The sequence below is a fragment of the Pipistrellus hanaki genome, assembly GCF_964339955.1.
Source record: "Pipistrellus hanaki genome assembly, chromosome: 4".
NCBI lineage: Eukaryota > Metazoa > Chordata > Mammalia > Chiroptera > Vespertilionidae > Pipistrellus > Pipistrellus hanaki.
Genome location: NC_140506.1, coordinates 96,728,997 through 96,748,928, shown reverse-complemented (window position 1 = coordinate 96,748,928; position 19,932 = coordinate 96,728,997). Strand labels below are relative to the sequence as shown.

Sequence of the window (19,932 nt, the reverse complement as noted above, 5' to 3'; positions counted from 1 at the left end):
TCCTGTTAAAAACTCTTAAAAAAGTGGGAGTACAAGGATCATACCTCAACATAATAAAAGCTATATATGATAAACCCACAGCCAACATTATACTCAATGGGCAAAAACTAAAACCATTCCCTCTAAGAACAGGAACAAGACAGGGATGCCCACTCTCGCCACTCCTGTTTGACATAGTTCTGGAAGTACTAGCCATTGCAATTAGACAAGAGGAGGAAATAAAAGGCATCCAAATTGGAAAAGAAGAAGTAAAGTTATCCTTATTTGCAGATGACATGATATTGTACATAAAAAACCCAAAAGACTCCATTAAAAAACTAATTGACTTAATAAATGAATTTGGCAACGTAGCAGGATATAAAATTAATGCCAAGAAATCCATGGCATTTCTATACACCAATAGTGAAACTACAGAAACAGAGGCTAAAAAAGCAATTCCATTCACCATCGCACCAAAAAAATTAAGATACCTAGGAATAAATTTAACTAAAGAAATAAAGGACCTATTTGCGGAAAACTACACGACACTGAAAAAAGAGATAGAGGAAGATGTAAGGAGATGGAAGAACATACCATGTTCATGGATTGGTAGGATCAACATCATCAAAATGTCCATACTTCCTAAAGCAATCTATAGGTTCAATGCACTCCCCATTAAAATACCAACGACATATTTCACTGACCTAGAAAGAACTCTCCAAAAGTTCATTTGGAACAATAAAAGACCCCGAATAGCCACAGCGATTCTGAGAAAGAAGAGTAAAGTAGGAGGGATCTCAATACCAGACTTCAAACTATACTACAAAGCCACTGTTCTCAAAACAGCCTGGTACTGGCACAAGAACAGACAAATAGATCAATGGAATAGAATTGAGAACCCAGATATCAACCCAAATCACTATGCTCAATTAATATTTGACAAAGGAGGCACGAATATACAATGGAGTCAAGACAGTCTCTTCAATAAATGGTGTTGGGAAAATTGGAAAGACACATGCAAAAGAATGAAACTAGATCACCAACTTACACCATTCACAAGGATAAACTCAAAATGGATACAGGACTTAAACATCAGACGGGAAACCATAAAAATACTAGAAGCATCCACAGGTAGCAAAATCTCAGACGTATGCCAAAATAACTTCTTCACTGATACTGCCCCTAGGGCAATGGAAGCTAAAGAGAAAATAAACAAATGGGACTACTTCAAAATAAAAAGCTTTTTTACAGCAAAAGAAACCATCAATAAAACAACAAGAAAGCCCACGGTGTGGGAGATCATATTTGCAAATATTACCACTGATAAAGGTTTAATCTCCAACATTTACAGACAGCTTATACAACTAAATAAAAGGAAGATGAATGATCCAATTAAAAAATGGGCAATGGACCTAAACAGAATATTTTCAAAAGAAGACAGAAGGAAGGCCAAAAGGCACATGAAAACATGCTCAAAGTCACTAAGTATCCGAGAGGTGCAAATCAAAACAACAATGCGGTACCATCTCACACCTGTCAGAATGGCCAACATCAACAAATCAACAAACGACAAGTGTTGGCGAGGTTGCGGAGAAAAAGGAACTCTCGTGCACTGCTGGTGGGAATGCAGACTGGTGCAACCACTGTGGAGAACAGTGTGGAGTTTCCTCAAAAAACTGAAAATGGAACTCCCATTTGACCCAGTAATCCCACTTCTAGGAATATATCCCAAGAAACTAGAAACACCAATCAGAAAGGATATATGCACCCCTATGTTCATAGCAGCACAATCTACAATAGCCAGAATTTGGAAACAGCCTAGGTGCCCGTCAGCAGATGATTGGATCCAAAAACTATGGTACATCTACACAATGGAATACTATGCTGCCATAAAGAAGAAGGAATTCTCATCATTTGCAGCAACCTGGATGGAATTGGAGAGCATCATGCTGAGTGAAATAAGCCAATCAACGAAAGAGAAACACCACATGACCTCACACATCGGTGGATGATAAAGATCTTTATAAACTGATGAACCAAGAGACAGATATAGAGAAAGTAAAGCAACAGGCAGACTGTCAAATTACAGTGGGGAGGGTAGGGATATCAGGGGGAGATAATAGATCAACCGAAGGACTTGTATAAATGCATATAAGTACAACCAATGGACATAAAACTATGGGGAGGGAGGGGATGTGTGGGAGGGAGGGAGGGGGGCAATAAAAAAAAAAATCAAGAAAATATGTAAAAAATAAATAAATAAATAAATAAATAAATTAAAAAAAAAAAAAAATAAATAAAAGTTATCAAGATTACATTATAGCCAAAACCAGTTTGGCTCAGTGAATAGAGCGTCGGCCTGAGGGGTCCCGGTTTCAATTCTGGTCTAGGGCATGTACCTTGGTTGCAGGCACATCCCTAGTGGGGGGTGTGCAGGAGGCAGCTGATTGATGTTTCTCTTTCATCGATGTTTCTAACTCTTTATCTCTCTCCCTTCTTCTCTGTAAAAAATCAATAAAATATATATTTTTTTAAATACTACATTATAAAATTTCCAAAAGCTTCCTAATATTTAAATCAAAAAGGGGGAAAGTAGAAGAATATCATGTAAGGAAAAATATCCTGAAAGTAAATTACATCTAGAAAATTTGTACTTTAGAAAATTAATTGTAATGCTATCAGAAAAAAAAAAAAAAAAAAAAAAAATGTTTCATAGAAGGAAACTAAAGCCAACTCAGTCCTTTGCCTAAAGGCACACAGCTGACCTGCTGGCCAGGCATTTACATGGGCCTACAGTCTCTTAACCATTAGTTACAGTCTTAACCATCAGCTGCAGTCTCTTAACCATCAGTTACAGCCTCTTAACCACCAGCTACAGTCTCTTAACCACCAGCTACAGTCTCTTAACCACCAGCTACCGTCTCTTAACCACCAGCTACAGTCTTAACCACCAGCTACAGCCTCTTAACCATTAGCTACAGTCTCTTAACCACCAGCTACAGCCTCTTAACCACCAGCTACAGTCTCTAAACCACCAGCTACAGCCTCTTAACCACTAGCTACAGTCTCTTAACCATCAGCTACAGTCTCTGAACAATAAGCTGCCCACAACAAGCCGAAGCCTGCTGGAACCAAGGAGAGAGGAGACAGTCTGTGTAGTGGGCCTGGTGGACGTCAGGGAAACAGGCCACTGAGAGGAGGAGGGCATGGCTCCTGCCAAGGGAGCAGGTGTGTGTGTGTGTGTGTGTGCGGAGGGGGGTTGGGGGGCAGAGGAGCAGCAGCAGGTGGATCTAAGAAATGCGAAGGCGGCTGAGGAGGGGCCTCACCTGGCTGTGGGCGGGGCTGATGCCCAGCCCTGACGTTCCGTGGAACAGGTACACGGCTCCCCGGTTCTCCTGCTCCCCCGGGGCCCCGATGGCCACGTCCGCCAGCTTGTCCCCGTTCACGTCCCCCAGCGCGGTCAGGGCCGCCCCAAAGCGGCCCCAGGGGTGGCCCTGCTCCCCGCGGAGCACGGCCTGGCACTGCCACCTGGCCCTCTGCAGAACAGAAGCAGCGCCAGTCCCAACCCGGCAACCCTCCCCCCCACACCCAGCCCCACCCAGCAGGTCCCCTCAGCCACTCACCCCCCGGGGTAAGGGGCACACAGACACCCGGCCCCCCCGGGTCGGCTCGTAGTAGTGGGGAGCCCCGACGAGGACCAGGTCGGAGCTGCCATCTCTGTCCACGTCCACGGAGCAGAGGGAGGCCCCGAAGTAGGAGCCAATCTGGAGGCAGAGCCTCAGGTCACCCTGTCTGCCCTGGCACAGACACCCCTGGGCCAGGTCCCGCCTCTCCCTGGGCACAGGGCCTCCCCCCAGAGTCCCGAACCCCTTCTGCTCCCTCCTCCCCGGAGACCCCCCCTCAGGGCCCCCACACCCACCTGGGCCCCTGGGACCTCAGCCTTCGGCCTCCACTGCCCGGCCTCCCGCGTGAAGAGGACGGCCTTCCCGGTGTGCTGGTGGCGGGGCGCCCCCAGGACCAGGCTCTGCACCCCCTTCCAAAGGGCCAGCTCGGCGGAGTAACCTGGGGGGCTGGGCCTCAGCACAAAGGCCGCCTCCTGCCCTCCCCTCCCCCCATCTCCTGCCCCCTCACCTTCCCCCTGTCCTCCCAGCCAAAGCCTCTCACCCAGGTAGGAGTCTGCCATGTCCACATTCTCCTGGGACATGTTGATGAAGGTGGGTTTCATATTTTGGGGGTACAGGAAGGCACCTCCAGACCAGCCGAAGCTCCCCACAGCGCCCAGAACCGGTCCTTCCTGGGAGAAAGGTCTGGGGCTGAGCTGGGGGCGAGGAGAGAGCACCTCCACAGCAGCCTCACTCATCATTGGAATTCCTCTTCCCCATCCGGGCCCTGCCGGTCACCTCACCACCTCTCACTGCCCAGGGTTAGGTCTCCTCAAACCCAAGTGTGCAGCCACCACCCTCCTGGGAACAAGGATGGCACCCGTCACCAGGCCTTGCCAGGCACCAGTCCTCTCCTGCTGGGACTCAGCGCCTCCCTCTGGAAGCCGCAGCCTCCTCCCTCCTGGGGTTGCTCCTCCCGGGAAGCCATTTCCTGCTCCACTCAGACCGTTTACTGGGGAACTGCTGGTTGTGGATAGTTTAGGACTTTTACAGAAGTAGAGAGAAGCGTATAACGAGCCCATAGCACCATGGCTCATCTCAGGGACCAGTTCATGGCCAGCTCTAGGTCCCCTTGCTCTCTCCTCAAACTGCCTGGAACCTCTGGACACATGGACCACACACCGGCCTTTGGACAAGGCACGCGATGTGTCATGTCTGAGTCTGCATGGTGAGGCCCTTCCCACGGCCCTGGCCATGGCCCTCTCCTTCCACCTGCCCTTCGCTCTGCCCGGCTGTGCTGGCCTTCCAGCTCTCCGCGGCAGTGACCTTGTTCCTGCCCCAGGTCCTTTGCACGCACTTTCCCCTCTGCCTGGCATGCTCTCCCCACGCGTTTCCAGGGTCGGCCCTTCCTCATCATCCAGCTTCAGTCACCACCCGGGTCTCGTCCGAGCCCCTCTCTGGCTCTGTCCCGACCCTCAGCACCATGTGAATGTGTGTGGTTTCCTGGTTGTCACCGCCTCCACGAGAGAAGCATTGGCTAATCTGTGCTCTGCCGTGTCCCAGCTCCCACACCCCCTGATCCTCTCCCCCGGAACAGACGGGAGCTGAGGACAGGGTCTGCTTTCCTGTTTACTGCTGGGTCCCAGTGGCCAGCCCAGGGGGAACCCAGGGCGGGGCCGAGACCTGTTTGCCACGCACACGCTCCACCCACCGTGGTGAGCACTGCGCTGAAGCCCTCTTGGGACATCTCATACTGGAAAGCGCTGCTTGTCCTCGACTGGGTTCCTGCGGGAACAGGCCACTGAGGCTCCGGAGGCCGTGGGGCCGCAAGGGCTCAGAGAGAGGGAGGGGCCGTGGCCTGGGGCGTGGGTCAGGTTTGGGTGTGCTGTGCGCTGCGACAGGGGGTGAGCCTTCAGACCCGCAGGGGACAACCGGGTCCGCACACCTTCAGTCCTGAGACCCCGGCTCCTTCCCCAGTTACCCTCCACGGCGAAGATCTTCGCCTGCAGCCGCTTCTGGATGCTGCCGAGCGCCGCAAAGTTGTCCACCTTGAACACGTGGTCCTGCGAGGGCGCTGAGCCAATGACGTCCAGCTCCCGCCGGGCGGCCGGTTCCTGGAAAGCATCTCCCACCTGCAGAGAGGGGGCTGAGCGGAGCGCCGGCCCTCTGCCGCTGGGCCGTGGGGTGGGGGTGGGGGGCGGTGTGGAGGAGCCCACCCCACCCGCCCCCCGAGATGCAGGCCCAGCCTGGGCTTGCGGAGGGAGAGGGCGCACCCCGATGGCGTAGCGGACGATGCCTGCCCTCTCGGCCGCGGGGATGACGTCGCTGTATTCCAGGGGGTCCTTGTATTTCTGTCCGTCCGTGATGACAATGAGGATCTTCTTGGCACGTTCGCGGGCCCCGTTCTGACTGTGAAACAGATCCTTCCTGCCGGGGAGGACGGGGAGATGCTGCTGAGGGCTCTGACTGGGAAGAAATTGTCTCAGCACCAGTAGCTCATCCGAGGGCCGGGGAGTCCAGGCGCCCCAGCCTGACCGGCATGTGAGAAGTCCGCGCAGCCCTTCCGGAAAGCCATGCTGACGGGGACCGGAAAAGCCAATAGCGAGGATTCGCAGGGTCCCTGCTCCTGGAGGTCCATCCGAGATGGACTCGCTCCGGAGGCAGCGTGGTGGGCGGGAGCTCCGGGGTCAGCCGCTGCGGGCGAGCCACTCCGGCTCTCTGAGCCTCTGCTTCCCTCCATCACGACGAGAGTGGAGAGTGAGGATAGTGCCATAGCCGGTCTCCCAAGATGGCCCCAGGAGCCCCACCAACCCCCTTCCCACGCTGAATCTGCCCGGGGCTTGCTCTACTCGCCCGCATGCAGTGGAAGAGACCCTGCCAGTTACGGTGGCTTTGCCCCGTGGGGAGCCAGCCCTGAGCCAAGGAGAGAGGCCTAGCTACCCGGTGCCGCTCTCCCGTTCCAGCCTCGGCGCCCCCTGACCGGCCACACGAGGGACGGGAGCCTGTGTGACATGGCTGAGCCCCGGACATGACAATAGCAATAAAGGAGCTGTGGTCTGAGCCCCTGAAGCTGGGCGTCGTTAGGCAGCAATAGGCAATGGAGACAAACGGTGCCAGGAGATTCCGGGACCAAGCAAGGCCACGCTGTGACCGCGAGGGCCTGTCGGAAGCGGTCCCTCTCAGAGCTGTGCAGCCCGTCGCCCCGCGGCGGGTGCTCTGAGCCTGCAGCCCGGGGCTCTCCCCTCCGTGCCCGTGTAACCCTGCAGACACCTGACTGCCCAGCGCCAGGGGAGGTGTCAGCACAGGACCCGGAGCTCCCGCCCCACCACGCTGCCTCCGGAGCGAGTCCACCACGGATGGACCTCCGGGAGCAGGGACCCTGCGAGTCCTCATTATTGGCCTCTCTGGTCCCCGTCAGCACGGCTTTCCAAAGGGGCGGAGTGGACTTCACCAGCCTCGCAGTCTGGGAGCCTGGACTCCCCGGCCCTCGGATGACCTTCCTCCCAGAGTCAGTCCCTCAGCAGCACCCAGGACACTCAGCCCGCTCTCCCACGTTCTGTGCGGCCTCACCCTGGCCCTCTCCCCGGCCTCCCCACCCCGTCCTCTGTGCTGGCCTCCCCACCCCGTCCTCTGTGCTGGCCTCCCCACCCCGTCCTCTGTGCTGGCCTCACCCAGGCCCTCTCCCCGGCCTCCGCACCCCATGCTGACAGGGGCCCAGCGCCCAGCTGTGGATGGGCACTCGGTATCCTGTGAGCACGTGTGTAGTGATGCATCCCATGTGCCGGTTTTAAACACAAACCCAACTCCAAAAGTTGCAGAATACAACATGAGCACCCGGTTAAGGAAGGGGCAGGCGTGGTGAGGAAGGAGGGGTGGGCAGGGAGGGGGAGAGGCGGTGCCTATGGGGAGGGGAGGAGGGCGGCTAGCACAGCCCTGGGTTTATCCAGCGTCTTCTCCGCAGGAGCTCCTTTCATCCTACACCAGCTGGGGACAGCGTTCGGAGACAGAAAGCTCAGTGACTCCCAGGGCTGCCCAGACAAGTGGGGAGCCAGGACGGGGACCACATGTGTCTGAACCAAAGGCCGGAGCTGGCTGCCCCAGGTGGGCTCGGGCTCCAGCAATGTAAGGCCAGGCCATGGGAGGCGGGCAGCAGCCCCTCCCTTCCCTTTGCGAACCTTTCCCTAGAGCCTCCCTCACCCTAGAGGGAGGGCTGTACGGACCCAGCGGGAGGCGGGATCCCGCAGGCAGCAGGGGTGGGGGAGGCGGATCCCACAGACAGCAGGGGTGGGGGAGGGGGATCCCACAGGCAGCAGGGGTGGGGGAGGGGGATCCCACAGGCAGCAGGGGTGGGGGAGGAGGGATCCCACAGGCAGCAGGGGTGGGGGAGGGGGATCCCACAGGCAGCAGGGGTGGGGGAGGGGGATCCCACAGGCAGCAGGGGTGGGGGAGGGGGATCCCACAGGCAGCAGGGGTAGGGGAGGGGGATCCCACAGGCAACAGGGGCGGGGGAGGGGGATCCCACAGGCAGCAGGGGTGGGGGAGGGGGATCCCACAGGCAGCAGGGGTGGGGGAGGGGGATCCCACAGGCAGCAGGGGTGGGGGAGGGGGATCCCGCAGGCAGCAGGGGCGGGGGAGGGGGATCCCACAGGCAGCAGGGGTGGGGGAGGGGGATCCCACAGGCAGCAGGGGTGGGGGAGGGGGATCCCGCAGGCAGCAGGGGCGGGGGAGGGGGATCCCACAGGCAGCAGGGGTGGGGGAGGGGGATCCCACAGGCAGCAGGGGTGGGGGAGGGGGATCCCGCAGGCAGCAGGGGCGGGGGAGGGGGATCCCACAGGCAGCAGGGGGTGGGGGAGGGGGATCCCACAGGCAGCAGGGGGTGGGGGAGGGGGATCCCACAGGCAGCAGGGGTGGGGGAGGGGGATCCCACAGGCAGCAGGGGTGGGGGGAGGGGGATCCCACAGGCAGCAGGGGCGGGGGCAGGGGGGAAGGGGGGAGCTTACACCACCCGCTGGATGGCGGAGGCCGTGAAGGTGAGGCCGCTCAGCTGGCGGATGGGGTCCAGCAGGCGCTGGGGGCTCGGGCTGGCCCGGAACTGGGAGAAGCTGAAGTGGGTCTCCAGCACGTTGGAGTACTGCATCAGCGAGAACTGCGGGCGGAGGGGCGGCTCAGGGCCGTGGTTTTGGGGTGTAATAGGTCTTTTATTTTGGAACAGTTTTGGACTTAAAACCACGGTCTGTGAGGCCCAGCAGACACACACTGAAACCCACAAGGGAAGAAAGTGACCCAGAAAGAAACCGGGGGCGTGGGAATCCATCGTCTGCGAGGAGCAGCCTTGCCAGCCGCAGTGTTTGCCGAACTTGGACTTTAAAACACGGTGACACGGGATCAGCTGGCAGGGTGCTTCCTCCCTCCTCGGGAATCACACTCACTCATTCCCGGGGGTCACATACTGAGAGGGGGCAGCCACGAGCTAAGGATTGTAAAGAACCATCAATGCTCTGGCCACGTTACTGCCGGCCACATTTCACAGCAGAATTATTTTACAGATTTTCCATGCTTCCAAGCAGCAAACACATCATGTTTTCTGTGGCACGTGGGAACCTGTTAAATCACCTGGGAGGGGACTCCTGGGTCAGGACTCAGATTGGCCCTGCACTGGCACCTCGCCTTGACCCTGGCCTCATCACAGCACAGGTCCCCTGAGCCAGCCGCCTCCTCCCCCCTCGATGCCACGCCCCTCCCAGGCTGTGGCCCCCAGAAGCAGACCCCCCCCCCCATCCCACTGCTCAGGCCGGGGGAACCCCGTCTTCACCAGGGTGTTTGTGCCCTTAAACTGGTCCATCACGGCTCGGACGAAGCTCTTCATCTGCTTAAAGTCAAGTTGGCTGATGCTGCCCGAGCCATCGATGAGGAAGACGATGTCCATCTCCTGGAGCGGGCACTCTGCAGAGCGGGCGGGAGAATCAGATGCACGTGTGGTGCCAGCCATCTCCGCGGTCCCAGACCGCCTTCCCCTCCACAGACACAGGAATCGATTCCCACGCGGCCTCCCACCCCCTCTGCAGAGGAGACCGCGCCCGTGGCCCCAGCCCTGCTCCCCTCAGTGAGCCCCTGTGGCTCCTCTTCCCACAGGCCCAGGAAGGGGCGGGAGGAAGTAGCGGGCAGGGGCCCAGTGGTTCCTCCGTCGTGTGGTCAACAAATACTTATTGAACACACTCTCTAAAATGCCATAGAGGTGAGGAGAAGGCATTTTAGCAAAGTGGTTCAGAGTGTGCATCCTGGAGCCAGCATGCTGGGCTCAAGTCAGCTCCACCGCCTGCCAGGGGTGGATTCAGACAATTATGTAACCTCACTGGCATCAGTTTTCCATCTGTGAAATGGGCACAATAATAGTGCCTCCCACGTGGGGTTATTGCCAGGATAAAAGGAACTGAAATGCATGTAATGTTTGAGATAGGGGTGCCTCCGGGAGCAGAGGTTGCTGTCCCCATGGGGTACATGCTGGCGTGGGACTGGGCCAGGGAGGGACCCGGTGCCACCACGCCTGACCCCTGTCTGGACAGAGTGCTCCTCCAGCCACAGGGAATCAGCTGTGCAGGCCCCTGTGGGGTCCCTCCTGGAACCACGCCATCCGAAAGGGAGCTGCTCGCCCACAGTTACACCTCCTGCTCCTGGAGGCAACCTGTATCCAGCCATGCCCCCAGCTCCAAGCTCCGAGGTCCGCGGAGCTCCGAGGTCCGAGCTCCAAGCTCTGAGGTCCGAGGTCCAAGCTCCGAGCTCCAAGCCCTGAGCTCCAAGTTCCCAGCTGCAAGCTCCCAGCTCCAAGCTCCGAGCTCCAAGCCCTGAGCTCCAAGTTCCAAGCTCTAAGCTCCGAGCTCCGAGGTCCAAGTTCCAAGCTCTAAGCTTCGATGTCCGAGGTCCAAGCTCCGAGCTCCAAGCCCTGAGCTCCAAGTTCCAAGCTCCAAGCTCCGAGGTTCGAGGTCCAAACTCCAAGCTCCAAGCTCTGAGCTCCGAGGTCCAAGCTCCAAGCTCTGAGCCCCAAGCTCCAAGCTCCGAGGTCCGAACTCCGAGTTCTGAGCTCCAAGCTCTGAGCTCTGGCTGAGGCCTCTGATCCATGGCTCTGCGTCCGCCCTCTCCCTCTGCCCAGTCCTGCTTTCCTCACACTCACGGGCATGGTTCCCGAGAACATTCGAAAGGGAGCCTCAGAGTCTTTCCCGGGAAATGTGAGATAGGACCAGAGCTTTAAAAAGGTGCCGGCCCTGCCTGTGGAGTCCACACTGTAATGGGAGCCAGGCCTCGAGCCGGTGCAAAGAAGTCGTGTCAGATGATCCCCACGCTCGTGTGGAGGGCTGTGGCTGCCTGCAGTGTGCCCACCTCCTGTGTGCCCCTGGCTGGTGGGGCCAGGCACCCAGCACGGAGGAGTGAGGCCCAGCTGCGGCCGCTCATCCCTGGTCTCCTGCCCAGCCAGCTCTGCAGAGAGCGAGGGGAGCTTGGAGTGACTAAGACACTAATTGAAATAAGGATTCGAAACAGATCTCTAGGCTCCTAGGTTTTTCAAATTAATAAAAAATTTTAGAAAAGTCTTTGGGGCTTTTTAATACTAGAATTATAAATGTATTATTTTAACTAATGGCTATGGGCGTTATATATAAGGCGGTTGTCAAACTACTTACAGCCTTTTTAATAAAAGAGGCTTGTGCTGTGGATCCATTCAGCGTTTAAATGCCACTGCCCCTGCCTCCCCGGGACTGGGGAACCCAGCGCCTGGCAGGCTCAGAGGCCCTCAGGCCCCCTTCTCCCCCCCCCCCACCCCATCCCACCCCAGCTGGGAGCTGGTGTTCCCTGTCACCGACTCTTGCATGTATGCCCACTCTCCCAGCTGCATCTCGAAGGCACCCCACCCCCTCCGGCCACGCGAGCTCCCTCTGACGTCCCTCTGTGCCCCTGTCCTGCGATGCCCTGGCCTCCAACAGCTGCCCCTGCTGCCCAGCGGCTCTGAGAGGACCGGCCAGGCAGGCGGCGCTCTGAGGTCCTCTCTCCCTACAGGGGGCAGCGCTCACCTCTCCGACCTGCTTTCTCTGCTGTGAGGGGCAGGAGGGGGGGTCACCTGCCCTGCACCCATGTCTGTGAAGAAGCAACGAGGCCGGCCCTCCACTGCCTGGACGCCGCCCTTCCCTTCCAGGCCAACGCCACTCCTGCCGGTTCCCCTTCCTCAGGCCCCGGAGGCTTCGGGGAGACAGTCCCCCCGAGCGTTTAAATGCCACGTCCCCAGCCTGGCCGTACGGGCACCAAGAGCACTCCTCCCCACCCCCCTGCAGACCCTGCACTGTCCCCGGTCAGGTTCTCAGTCAGCACGGAGCGCGGCCCCTGGGCTCACTGTCCCCTCGGCCACGGAGGAGGCAGCTGGCCTCCCTCGGCCGCGCCCTGTGTCTGTTTAACCCTCACAAGCACCTCAGTGATGCAGTGCCGTTTCACCGCCGAGGAAACCAGGGCCAGGGGGTGAAGCACGGCTCCGGGACACAGCGGGTGATCCCTGTGAGAGACACCTGTGGGTGCCGGGACCGTGCTCTGTGCGCCCCAGTACCTGCCCCTCGCCGGGGGGGACGAGGTCACTGGGGACCCGGCAGCTCATCCCTGAGGCCGCAGGGAAGGCCCCTCAGCACAGGAGGCGGAGACCGGCCTCAGGCCCTGCCCTCCGGGGCCAGCCCCTGCCCCACGAACTCTGCCCCGAGACCTACCTGGCTGGGCAGCCGGGACCCTCAGCTCCACCTGCAGCTGGGAGCCCAGCCGGAGGCAGGACCCTTCCACGTGCATGTTCTCCCCGCAGGCTCTGTGCAGGGTGGGGCCGCAGGCCTGGGGGCAGAGGCCTGAGTAGGCAAGGGGGCCCAGACCACCCTCTCCGGCCCCCTCCCCAGTTCCCTCCGGCCCCCTCCCAGCCCCCTCCGGCCCTTGCCCCTCTAGACCCTGCTGTGACCCAGGAAACTCACCAGCAGCCCGGAGTGGTTGGCGGAGGCCGCTAGGGACAGGCCCAGGGACATGTTCACCGCCTCTGGGGGGACTGAGGGCAGACACCATGGTCACACTCGGGCACACCCTCAGTCTGGGTAGAGTCTGGGCTGGAGGCTGAGGGGCTCTCGGGCATGGGAGCTGAGGCCGGGTTTCTGGGTGGATCACTCACTGGGCAGTGAAATAGGCTCACACAGGCCCAAGGCGGCGTCGCAGGCGTACAGCCGTCCGGTTTGGTTGGCTCCCACCACCTCCAGGGGGGCTCCCACCACGAGTCTGCAGGCACAACATGACACACGCTGCAGGAGGGGTGGGGCACAGGGTGGGGGCACAGGGTGGGGGATGGGGGGTGAGGGGGAGAAGTGAAACTTTGCTCTTGGCACTTGGCACTTGAGAGGTGACTCAGAAATCAGGGCCTGTTATGGACTGAAGGGTTCCGGGTTCGATTCTAATCAAGGGCACATGCCAGGGTTGTGGGCTCGATCCCCAGTAGGGGGCGTGCAGGAGGCAGCCAATCAATGATCCTCTCTCATCATTGATGTTTCAATCTCTCTCCTTTTCTCTCTCTGAAATGAATAAAAATATATTTAAAAAAAATCAGGGTCTGAGTTTAACCCAAAAATGGGAAGGACCATGCAGATCGTGTGTGTGTGTGTGTGTGTGTGTGTATAAATATATGTGTGTCTCTGTACACAGAGTTTTTTGTTTTGTTTTTAACATTCACCAAAAATAAAACTGTTCACAACAAAACTGCATTTCCCAACTGTGGGTAAGTGCCTTTTGTTTCTGGGGTGCCATCCTTAGTCACCCCAAGAAACAGATCGCCTCAAGTTCAATGAAAAGTTTTCTGAAGTTCTAGTTTTCAAACACAATTTGATGATTCTATAATGAATTATATAGAAATATAATATAAAAAATTTAAGTTGGACAATTTAAAAGAGCTGTAGCTATATCAGAATCCATCACTATATCTGTCCTACATAATAAAAGCATAATATGCAAATTGACCAAACAGGGAAAGACCAGTCAGTGGGGGCCGGTGAGCAGGCAGAGCCAGGCCAGCCGGGGCTTGTGCCAGCGGGCAGAGGGAGGGAACGGCGATGGAGGCGGGGCCGGCACCATCCCCTGACGCCCATCTGGCTCTCCCACAGAGGGAGGCCAGGCAGCAAGGGCGGGGCGATGGGCGGGGCACGTCCCCTCATTGGCCAGCCCAGTCCCCTCCCACAGAGGGAGGCCAGACTGTGGTAGGCCCTCTCCCCGAGCTGTCCGGCTGTCAGCAGGCCATCCCCCGAGGACTTCTGGACTGAGAGAGGGCGCAGGATGATGGGCAGAGGGACCCTCCCCCCGCCTGTGCACGAATTTTCATGCACCGGGCCTCTAGTAGTCCTATAAATGCAATGGTTTCTTTGCCAAACTTGAGAGAAGAGAATTTTTAAAATTTTGGAACAAATTTTTATCACCATTAGCAACTCCCCCACTTAGATGAGAAAATCAGAGGAATACGGGTGGGCTTTAATTAACTATCTGAGCAAGGCTTCGTTAAGCTGGTGTTTAAAGTGCCTTTGCTGGAGCCGTTCCTGCAGGGAACGCTGAGGCCCCATGTGTCGAAGATGCTGGTGGAAACCTCAGCGGCTGGTTAGACCTGGAGCAGCCTGGCCTGCTGGTCTCCATGCACGAGCCAACTTTTAGTCAAACTGTCCTTCTGTGTGCTTCTCCTCATCCCACTCCTTACACGCAGGCTCCGTCCTTTTAGTGTTTGGGCTATAAATCAGCAGGAACATGGAAAAACAATGTCGTTGTAGCAATGGGAAAATCACCCAATATATTCTACTAGAGGCCCAGGGCATGAAATTCGTGCACTGCTAGGGTCCCTAGTGGCTGCCGGTTGCTGGCCAGGTACCCTCCCTTCCCCTGGTGGCCTACTGGGGCCTCCCTCCCTTCCCCCGGCCGGCCCCACCCCCTGGTTAAACCCCCGGACAAACTCCCAGTTGAGGGGATGATCTGCATACTATGCTTTTATTACATAGGATTTGCTTTATTATAGATGCTGGTGAGCAGTGGTCAGTCAGTAGCTCTATCTTCATTTTTTTTCTTTTCTTTTTAAGACAGAGGGGCCCTAACACAAAGGGGTGGCAGTGGAAGTGGGACAGAGGCTGCCTTGGGATTTGTGGGTGCTGGGCGGTCAGCAGAGTCCAGGGGCTGGGGGCGGGAGCTGGAGAATTTCTCCATGTCGATCTGGGCGGGGTTACCTGGCACACAGAAAAGTACTGAGCTGGGGCGCTCGGATTTCAGCTGTTTGGTCTGTGTGTTACATTTCAAAGCAAAGAAAGAAAAACAAAAGGCTGGCGCCTGGCACTTGCTGCTCTGTCCCAGCCTGCCAGCCGGCGAGAAGGGGCGGGATGGGCGTTGGGGTCGCAGTGACTTCTGTGCGGCCCCTCCTGGCCGGGAACCGTCCCGGGCTCTCAGGCTGCTGCCCAGCCCGGAGCCTCCCTGGACCCTGTCCTGGGCTGGCTCTCACCCTTCCTCTCCTCACGGCACAGAGAGCCTGCGCCCGAGGGGAGAGCTCGCCTGGGGAAACAGCCCGGACTCTGGGTGCTTGCATTAACACGGGACTTCGGCTCCCGGGTCTCTGTCCAGGCGCGAGGTTTGCCGGCCCGATGCAAAATTAAAATGCGAGGCCTCTGCCCTGGCCCGAGTGGCTGGGTGGTTAGATCACCGGCCCGAGAACCGCAGGGTTGTGGGTTCAAATCAGAGCCAGGGCACATACCTGGGTTATAGGTTCCCTGCGCTGGGAGGGGTGAGTGTGGGGGCAACCGGCTGATGTGGCTCTCTCAGACCCATGCTTCTCTCTCCTCTGTGCCCCTCCCTCGCCCTCCCCCTCTCTCTAAAATGGTGGAAAACTTATCCTCCAGTGAGGATTAACCAATAAATAATAAAATAAGATGTGAGGCCTCTTGTTCTTGAAAATAAGTGTTTTCCTCTCTACCTGTTCTGGCATTTGGTTTCACTCTCCCTCAGGCACAGGGGTGCTCTCAGGGCCAGCACAGACCCTCACAGGACCCGGCAGGCCGGGCATGGCCCATCATGACCTTGCCCGGCCCAGGCCGGGGGCCCAGGTCAGCAGCCGTCACTAGGGAGGGTGGGAAGCAGGCAGCTGGGAACCTTCCCACAGAGGCTGCGGGAGGCGGGCCGGTGGGTCTGCACTGTCCCATCCATCTTACTGACACGCAGATGCAGAGACTAAATTGTCAATCATTTCCAGAGGGAGGCTGCAAAGCAGTGCTTCTGTGCAGGGGGCAGGGCCGAGGCCTTTCCCAAGGCCGTGTGCTGCCCGGAGTGCATGGCCGGCCTGAAGCTGTGAACAGCTAGTGGTGTCTGGGCCTTGTGCGCCTCCCCGGGCACCTGGGCGCGGCCCCGCCTGTGGCAGTAGCAGGCGAGGGGCGGGGGGGGGGGGGGGGGGGAGCTACCTGGATCTGCCGAACTGGACCACGCTCTGCCCGAAGCCTGCTCCATCCTCCTGGAAGACCGTGGGCTCCTCCACATCCAGGTTGAACCCGTGACAAGCAGCCAGAGCTGAAGGGAGTGGGGAGGAGGGGGGAGGGAGGGTCAGAGAAGCCCCTGCCTCCGGAACCCCTTCTTGGAATTTTTTTTTTTTTAATATGTTTTATTGAATTTTCACAAAGAGGAAGGGAGAGGGATAGAGTCAGAAACGTCGATGAGAGAGAAACATCGACCAGCCGCCTCCTGCACACCCCCCTCCGGAGATGTGCCCGCAACCAAGGTACATGCCCCTGACCGGAATCGAACCCGGGACCCTTCAGTCCACAGGCCGACGCTCTATGCATTGAGCCAAAGCAGCTTCGGCCCTTCTTGGAATCTCGATGCCCACCCTCCCCCAGCCTGGGCTTCCCATCTGCCTGTCTTTGTTCTCTGGTTTGCCAGCGGCCGTGTGGCTCCTGTCTCCCTCCCTCCCTCAGAAACGATCAGAGCTCACTGCCAAGGACAGGATGCAGAGGGAGGCCTCGGGGGCCTCAGAGGGCACCCAGAGCCCGGAGGCCTGGGATGTCGGGTCAGGAGCACCTTTTAAAGACAAAGGGACCAACCACAGGGTTCACTGTCTAAATGGGGACCGTCTGAGAGAGAAAGAACACCACTGACAATCACACCCTGACACGGGGGCTGCCCCCACAAACCAGGGCACACAGTCACCCCGCTTCCCCCTCTCCTCGTCCAGAGACCCTGAGAGCACACTCACAATTCTGGGGGCAGCCCTGGCCGGTGTGTGCAGTGGTTGGAGAGCTGGCCCGCGCACAGAGGTTCGTGGGTTTGATTCCCAATTAAGGGTGCATACCTGGGTTACGGGTTCACTCCCTGCCCCCCCATGGGGCCTGTGTGGGTGGTCAACCAGTCGATGTGTCTCTCTCACATCAACATTTCTCCCCCCCCCCCATTCCCTCCTCCCTTCCGCTCTCTGAGAAGCAATGGAGACGCGTCCTCAGGTGGGGATAAACAGCAGAGCACACAGACAGACAAAGGAGAATTCTGCGATCCGTTATTCGAAATCACACGCTTCCTTGCCCCTCTCTCTGGCCCCAGGCGCTAAGAGGGCGGGGACTGTGTCCGTCCTGACCGGAGCTGGCCCAGTGCCTGGCCCTGAGCGGGACCAGCCTGTCTGTGACTGACCGGAGCAGGACATGGCCCAGCCAGGTGCCGCCCTCTCCGCCCTTCGCTGGCCACAGGCTCCTCCGGCAGCTGCGCCCGAAAGCTTCGGGGAAACCCCTACATTTCAAGGCTTTTTCTTGCTCCCCCATCCCAGGCCATCACCCTCCCTACCTCCCTCCCCTACCTCCTTTCCCTTCGCTGCCTCCCCTCCCTCCTAGGGCTCCCCATCTTCTCTGTACCGAGGACTCGACTTCAACCCCGAAGCCAGGGAACTCTAGGGAAGAAGGCTGGGCCGTGACCCTCAGGCCCGGCTTCCGGGAAGAGGACAGAAGGTTAGGGTTCTGGGACCTTCTATGGCCACACGTGGGGAGCCTCGCGCCCTAGACCTTCCTGCCAAAGGATGACTCTGCGGTGACTGTGCTGCCCCAGGACCGACAGGCAGCCTCGGCCTCGGGCCTCTGGGCCTCGGGGGCCGGGCAGGTGACGAGGGCGGGTTAAGCGGGCGGTGTGAGCCGGGTGTGGGCGCCGCTCAGAGCCGCGGCCCTTCTCCAGGGGCGGCCATCCCCTGGGGCCCGAGCCGCAGGACCTGCCCACGCCTCAGGAGAAGCCGGAAATCTGATTTCTGTCTGAGGTCGGACTTGAAGACACACACACAGTGAGTTTTAAATGCCTCGGGAGGTGCCCTGACACCAGTTACAGCTTCCAGAGTTTTCTCTGGGCAGCAGCGCGAGTGCCAACCCGAAACCAAGATTGGAGGGAAACGCGGGCCCGGGAGGTGGTACCCGGCCTCCCCCCTCTCCCCCCCTCTGCTGGCTCCTCACCCAGGCAGCGCCCCCACCGGCCCGCAGGAGAGGGGCGCCTGGGGGTGCGGAGGGGCAGCTCGCTCTGCCCAAGCAGCACCCAGCGCCCTCGTCCCCCGCCTCGGCTCCGGCCTCGCCCTCCCCACATCCCAGGCCATTCCCCCTTCCACACCGCATGGACACCAGCCCCCTCCCGGCCCCACTGCCCTCAGCTCCGGGAGAGCTGCCCAGGGCTTCTCCCAGCACCGGCCCCACTCACCCCCCAGGAAGAGCACAGCCCCGAAGGCCATCGCTGAGCGCCGAGGGGCCGTGGGCTGAGCAGCTGCTGAAGTGCAGGCTGAGCACAGCACGCTGAGGGCCCTCGGTGAAGAGTGAAAATCACTCAGGCCTTGAAGTGGGAAGAGAAGGCGTGTGAGGAAGTCTCTGTTTCACCAGAGAGCAGAAGATGGGGCAAAAGCCAATGCATCCTTGGAAACAACCCCAAGTTCCCCACTTCCAGGGCCTGGCTGCCCCCCCCACCCGCCCTTTGACCCAGCTGGTGCCTCCGAAACCAGGCGGCACATGAGCCCTAGGACACGATTGTGATCAGGAGAGGGCAGCCCACCTTCAGGTCTGCACCCACACTACACTTGACATTTAACCTGCATGTTAAGTGCTAGAAATAACTGCCATGAACATATACTTAAAGCAGTACGCCGCAGTTAGGGATTTTCTCATATAGTGTCACCTTCTAAATCTACCGCTGGGCTTTATATATTGGACCTTATTTCATGTTGTTATAAAACATTTATTTACGTTTAATTGTGTAATATGTAAAGCATACAGAGATTTACATAGAACAAATAGCAACCATACATTTACCTTACTCCTTCCAGATTTAACAAATGTTAGAACAGTCTGTGGGGGGTGAGGGGGAATGGTGGTGGCAGGAAGGACATGGGCCAGGGTGTTGTTGAAAGAAGCAGAGCCAAACTGGTAAAGTCATACACAAGGACTTACTAGTGAGCGATCAGTCACGGTGCATGTGACAATATGGATGAATCTCAGCAGCATCATAAATGGAAGGAGCCAGGCTCCAGAAGGCACATGTGTGAGTCCTTTCCTATGAACCCTGAGGTGGAAGCCAGCGGGGAACCGACTCTGTGGGGTGGGGAGGAAGCTGCCAGCATTTGTTTAAATTTAGCATCAGCACTGAGTATTTTAGCATTTGTGAATTTAGGGAGGGGTCGATAAATGTGTGGTTGCTATTTTTTCTCTCTGTAATTCTCTGTGTGCTCTAAGTATTACACAATTAAACATAAATAGATGTTTTGTAACAACATGAAAAATGGTCCGATAGATAAAGCCCAGACTCAGAAGGTGAAACTGTATGAGAAAATCCCTAACTGTGGCATATTACGTTAAGTATATATTTATAACAGTTATTCCTAACACTTAAATTGTAGGTTAAATGTCAAGTGCAGACAATATAAAATAGCTTTCTAAACAGAACTTTCAGCTCAGTGTACTCGAGCTGATGCGTGGTGGACAGAGAGGTCAGCTGGACCCTGGGAAGGGCATTGGCGGTGCCCTGGGGAGGACGGGCCTGGGGTGGCACCTGGAGGCTTTGGGGCGAACGGTCCTACTTTCTGCTGATCATCCTTAGAGAGAACACAGCCCCCAATGGAGCCACTGGTGCTAGAAGCCCGTGACACTGAACCTACAGGGAATACCTGATTGGACCTCTCCCAGGACAGTCTTCACTAACCAGCCTGGGACCTCCGGGTCAGCACCAGAACGGTCCTCTGGGACGGCCTTCTCCGCCCACCGGAGAGGATGGCGAGCCCCCTGGAAAGAAGTCCCGGTCTAGCAAGAATCCCTCCGTTCCTTTTACTCCTAACCCC

The 19,932-nt window shown here is 57.7% G+C and overlaps 1 protein-coding gene across 3 annotated transcripts in view; it reads right to left on the bottom strand.

Annotated features, from left to right (window-relative positions):
• Window positions 1-18,501, bottom strand: part of ITGAD (integrin subunit alpha D) — a 37,892-nt gene extending 19,391 nt beyond the window's left edge. For 2 of the 3 annotated variants that reach the window (XM_084883106.1, XM_084883107.1), the window contains exons 1-14: window positions 18,309-18,501; window positions 16,055-16,160; window positions 12,760-12,863; window positions 12,569-12,639; window positions 12,320-12,434; window positions 9,394-9,524; window positions 8,582-8,727; window positions 5,855-6,008; window positions 5,563-5,713; window positions 5,293-5,366; window positions 4,144-4,273; window positions 3,899-4,041; window positions 3,603-3,743; window positions 3,306-3,515 (exon numbers count right to left, since the gene is read on the bottom strand). In XM_084883106.1, coding sequence (XP_084739232.1) covers window positions 3,306-3,515; window positions 3,603-3,743; window positions 3,899-4,041; window positions 4,144-4,273; window positions 5,293-5,366; window positions 5,563-5,713; window positions 5,855-6,008; window positions 8,582-8,727; window positions 9,394-9,524; window positions 12,320-12,434; window positions 12,569-12,639; window positions 12,760-12,863; window positions 16,055-16,160; window positions 18,309-18,339 — 1,707 coding nt within the window. In that variant the 5' untranslated portion in view covers window positions 18,340-18,501. The remainder of the gene's footprint in view (window positions 1-3,305; window positions 3,516-3,602; window positions 3,744-3,898; window positions 4,042-4,143; window positions 4,274-5,292; window positions 5,367-5,562; window positions 5,714-5,854; window positions 6,009-8,581; window positions 8,728-9,393; window positions 9,525-12,319; window positions 12,435-12,568; window positions 12,640-12,759; window positions 12,864-16,054; window positions 16,161-18,308) is intronic. The other variant, XM_084883108.1, reaches the window with a different exon arrangement.
• Between the last annotated feature and the right edge of the window lie 1,431 nt (window positions 18,502-19,932).